General features: G+C 40.9%; 1 protein-coding gene across 1 annotated transcript in view; it reads right to left on the reverse strand.

Moving 5' to 3' along the window:
• The window catches only part of chrne (cholinergic receptor, nicotinic, epsilon), a 14122-nt gene extending 9016 nt beyond the window's left edge, over window positions 1–5106 (reverse strand). Inside the window, exon 1 of the mRNA XM_037687541.1 lies at window positions 4971–5106. Within this exon, the coding sequence (XP_037543469.1) occupies window positions 4971–5037 (67 nt within the window). The 5' untranslated portion in view covers window positions 5038–5106. The remainder of the gene's footprint in view (window positions 1–4970) is intronic.

The following is a 5106-nucleotide window of genomic DNA, read 5'->3' on the forward strand; positions in this document are numbered from 1 at the left end:
ACGACCACACTACTAACTGGATCATGCTGCTAACAGGTCCACACTGCTAACAGGATCACACAGCTAAAAGGATCATGTTGCTAAAAGGGCCATGCTGCAAACAGGACCATGTTGCAAACAAGACCATGGCGCTAACACGACCACACTGCTAACAGGACCACACTGCAAACAGGACCATGCTACAAACATGACCTCACTGCTAACAGGACCATGCTGCTAATGGAACCACATTGCTAACAGGACCACAGTGCTAACAGAACCACACTGCTAACAATACCATGCTGCTAACAGGACTGCACTGCTAACAGGACCATGCTGCTAACAGAACCTCACTGCTAACAGAACCACTCTGTTAATAGGGCCATGCTGCTAACAGGACCACACTGCTAACAGAACCACATTGCTAACAGGACCACAATCCTTACAAAACCACACTGCTAACAGGACCATGAATCTAACAGAACCTCACTGTTAACAGAACCACACTGCTAATAGGGCCATGCTGCTAACAGGACCACACTGCTAACAGAAACACAATGCTAACAGGACCACAATCCTTACAGAACCACACTGCTAACAGGGCCTGCTGCTAACAGGACCACGCTGCTAACAGAACCTCACTGCTAACAGAACCACTCTGCTAATAGGGCCATGCTGCTAACAGAACCACATTGCTAACAGGACCACAATCCTTACAGAACCACACTGCTAACAGGACCATGAAGCCAACAGAACCTCACTGTTAACAGAACTACTCTGCTAACAGGACCATGCTACTAATAGTAACAGTGTTTTTATAATACTATATTTATTTCAATTTCTTTTTTATTTTTGTATATTGTTGTCTGTACTCTATATGTATAAAACAGATCCCTCTTAAAAATATGACTCACTGAGACTGCCTGTAGCTATAATGTTAAATAAAATAAGTAAGTGCTAAATCTGCATCTTGTGCAGACGTTCAGTTTGGCCTCCACAGATGTCTGGCATTCTACTGCCTTTTCATTGTGGCGTCTCATCAATCAAAAGTGATGACACGGCTTTTCATAGTCCTCCATTGTTATTCTCATGACAAGGTTTGTTGACAAAGCTTACAGAGGAGAGGTGTGTTGAACATATCGAGATCAATGGTTAATATTACCCGGAACCATGAAAAGGACCTTTATGTGTATTTGTCCATTAGGAAAATACGTCCTGAACCACTGGATGAATTTAATGAAACTCTCAGAAAGTAATCATCAGATCTATATCTACACCATTCAGTCAACCTGATTTAAAATGGTTGACAATTAATTAACAAGCAAATGCAAAAAAATAAAAAATAAAAACAACTCAGTCAATAAAATAAAAACCTCCTCGTGCATCTAAAATATTTCATCTTTTGTTTTGCCACCTTTATGGGCAATCCGTACCTAAAGGTTTCTTCACGTGTTAGTTTGTATCACCTTTTATGCCAAAATAGTTTGGATTTGGCGTTTTTGCTTTCTTGGGTCATTTTTTAAAGATGAACGTTTTCTGTACAGAGGACAAGTCAGGAGTGCAGGCAGGTCAGTTCAGTATCTGTACCCTCGTCCTCCTCAGCTCTACCTTTGTAACCTGCAGAACAGGGTTTTGCATGATCTGGCTGAAACATGCATGAATGTAGGTATGGTGTTGAAGGCAACACTCACTGGTCACTTTTTTATGTCCACTTGTTCAACTGCTTGTTAACTCAAGTAGCTAATCAGCCGATCACATGGCAGCACCTCAGTGCCTTTAGGCATGTATCTGTGGTGAAGACTTGCTGAAGTTCAAACCGAGCATCAGAACGAGGAAGAAATGTTTCTAAACTAATGCACGTTAGCTGAGCTCATATTGTAACCGGTGGTACAAAGATGTTGCTAATGTATCTGCTAAACTGAGTAAACTTTTGACTACACGAGTGGATCAGGTGGACTGATTCATTCACCAGCGACATGATGTACATGGTGTAAGCTCAGCACACATACGATCATGTAGTAACAGTTCAGTTAAAAACTGGAACAGTGTAAACGTGTACTGGTTTATCTGCTAATATCGTGTGTATTCTCTCCAGGATGACATTTAGAAAAAAGCGTGGCCTTGTAATCCTGAAAAGCAATAAACAAGCAAAACAATGATGTCCCCCGTCGCTGAGGGATTTAAATAGTTTGTAGTTTTCAAGATGAGTGTTTTTCTAGTCTGGAACTGAACAGGAAATATAAGGAAACCTTAAGTTTTTGGTGCAAGATATTCCAGCAGGTAGGAGTTAAACTGTGTAGAAGAACAGAGGCAGTTTTTGTTTGTTTGTTTGTCCGAGGCGTCGCAGAATGTTGGATCCTGGTGAGCGGAGGGACCAATTCACTGGCTACCCAAATCATTTGAGGAACCGCTTTTAAGCAAAATAAAAACTGGAAAAAATAATTTCCTTAAATGATCAGTGTGGCCAGTTTATATTTATATACGTGGTAGCCATCTTGGATTTTGGCGTGGCAACCCTATTTTTGATAATGATTTTTCGTACGCCTAGATGCAGCCACACACCAAAGTTGAAGTTGATGCCTCACTTATGTTTCAAGGTATCCAGCTCATAAGGTTTACATATATGCATGTGGTGGCAGCCATCTTGGATTTTGACGTGGCAACCCAATTTTCGAAAGAAACCTTTCTTACGCCTAAATGCCGACAATGCACACAACAAACTGGAAGTCACTACCTCACTTATCATGCTCACAACACCGATGGAAGGTCTAATGGAGGATATTTCCATTTCTCCCTCTTTGCTTCGTGACAGAGAACTAAAAGAGCCCTCAGTTGGCTAGCGCTAGCCAAGCCTGGAAGACTTGCCTTTTTCTTCACACTCACTGTTCTATGTGTATATGTCTATGTGTCATGATGTAGAGGCAGGGCAGCCGGCTTGGGACCCGAAAGTCCCAGGTTCGATCCCCAGTCACTGCATATCACGTGGTGTCTCTGGGCAGCACACCTCATCCCCAAAATGCCCCCCGGATGCTTTCAATAGCTGCCCACTGCACCACCTGGTGGTGGATGGGTTAAATGCAGAGACTAATTTCGCCATTGTATGGAAACATACAGTGCTGACATTGTGATGACATTATTATTATTATTATTATTATCTGTGTGAATCTGTTTTACCTGTTTCAGAGCTTCCTCAGTGTTGTCCCTTCAGTTAGTTCCCACTCTCACCTGTTCCTCATTGTCTCTCCCCAGGTGTTGTCATTTCTCCCTCATTAGTTTCCCTTTATAACCTGTGGTGTTCTTGTCTTTTGTTGTCCGTGCGTTATGCTGTATAGCTGTTCATATTGGGTTCTCTTTCGAGTCTCTAGAGTTTTCATGTGTGAATATTTCCTGAATTTTTCAGTTGTAAGTTTTTTGTACTGCTATATATATATAACTAATTTATTAAACAAGAAACATAAACAAAAAGGCTGACGAGGCATATCCTCTTCCAAACATGATGCTATGACGGATGTCACGGCTAGGTACCAGCTATTTGACAAGCCATCACTTTAAAAATGATCAAACTATCCCTTTAAAGACTAATAAAAGTACTTTCAAACCAAACCCACCAAAACCTGATAGTGACCTGTTCATGTCGGAGCTTTAACTGTTGAAACTATTTTTAGAATCTGTTGTTGGTCTGAAGTGCAGGAACAGTTTTCAGTTTTTGCGGATCACAGACGTGCACAGTTCATGTTGTCTGCTTCGAATCTCAAGACAGAAATAAATTAAAAAATATTTGTAATGTTCACTTTAGTTTGAAGTCCAATTAATCAGTTATCTTTGTACAGTTAATACTGAAGCTTTAATGTTTACTCATTTGAGATGATGATCAGAGGAGGGTTTGTCCGTCTCAACACCCAGGGTGTGTTGCCGTGTGGATCGTCAGGGTCGAAGCAGATGGACGCTTGTCCTGTGCCTGGTTCTGCTAGAGGTTTCTTCCTCATGGCGGAGTTTTTCCTTTCCACTGTCGCCTTTGTGCTTGCTCAAGATGAGAGTCTGCGATGAAGTTAAACTTAAAGCAGTCTGCTGCTCACAGATATATAATGTTGACTTATTTTTTATATAACCCTGACCCTTGAGGCTCAATGAGACTAACGTGTATAAATAAAAGTTGAATGAATATATGAATGTTTCTGTTCGGTGCTCTGAGATGACTTCTGTTGTAACGTGGCGCCATATTAATAAACTGAATTGAATTGAATTGGATGTTCAGCTGGTAAATATCTCATTAACCACGGGACCTTTTATTACTTTCTTCTCCTTTATGTACTGAAATTTCTCCCTCAGGTTGTTTTCATTTCTGAATGGTTCTTTGGAAAATGAACTGAATAAAAACCCTTTTTCCAATTACTAACTCTGAAATTCTCCTTTTTAAGGTTTAAAATGGGTTTTAAAAGGAGGTTCAGAAATCAAAATTGAATCATGTTTATTTATTTATTTATTAACCTTTATTTAACCAGGCAAATCCCATTTTGAAAGGCAGGCCTGGGCCTGAAGGCAGACTAACATGCATGTGTTTGGTCTGTGGGAGGAAACTGGAGTACCCGGAGAAAACCCATGCAAGCACGAGAAGAACATACAAACGCCACACAGAAAGACGTGAGGTCCAAACAGGGATTGAACCCTGGATCTTCTTGCTATGAGGCAACATTGCTAACCACTGATCCATCGTGCTGCCAGGTTGACAAAATTCAATCAAATATATATATAATTTTTCTCTCTTTGCATTTTGTGCAGCATTTTCTCTCTGTGTGGTTATAAATTGTCTAAATGAGCTGATATAGCAGTCTGTGTCAGGACAAGCTCTACACGAGGTATTAAAACAGTTTTTTGAACACTGCAAAGTTTTACAGCCGTCGTCTTTGATCGGAACGTCTCCACCTTACAGACAAAAGTTATAATCAGTGTAACTTTGCTAGAAAGCAAGACAGAATGCCCGTCAGACTTACCCAGGCCTTCAAAAGTCCCCCAAAAAACTACAAGGCCAAAAAATATCCCAAAACCACGCACGGCCATCGTTGTTCCGAGACGGCTCTAATCCATGTCAGTGCTCTGTGTTTAAATATAAAGTGTGAGGCTGAGAAA

The sequence above is a fragment of the Nematolebias whitei genome, chromosome 14 (assembly GCF_014905685.2).
Source record: "Nematolebias whitei isolate Nwh7 chromosome 14, NemWhi1, whole genome shotgun sequence".
Classification (NCBI taxonomy): Eukaryota; Metazoa; Chordata; class Actinopteri; order Cyprinodontiformes; family Rivulidae; genus Nematolebias; species Nematolebias whitei.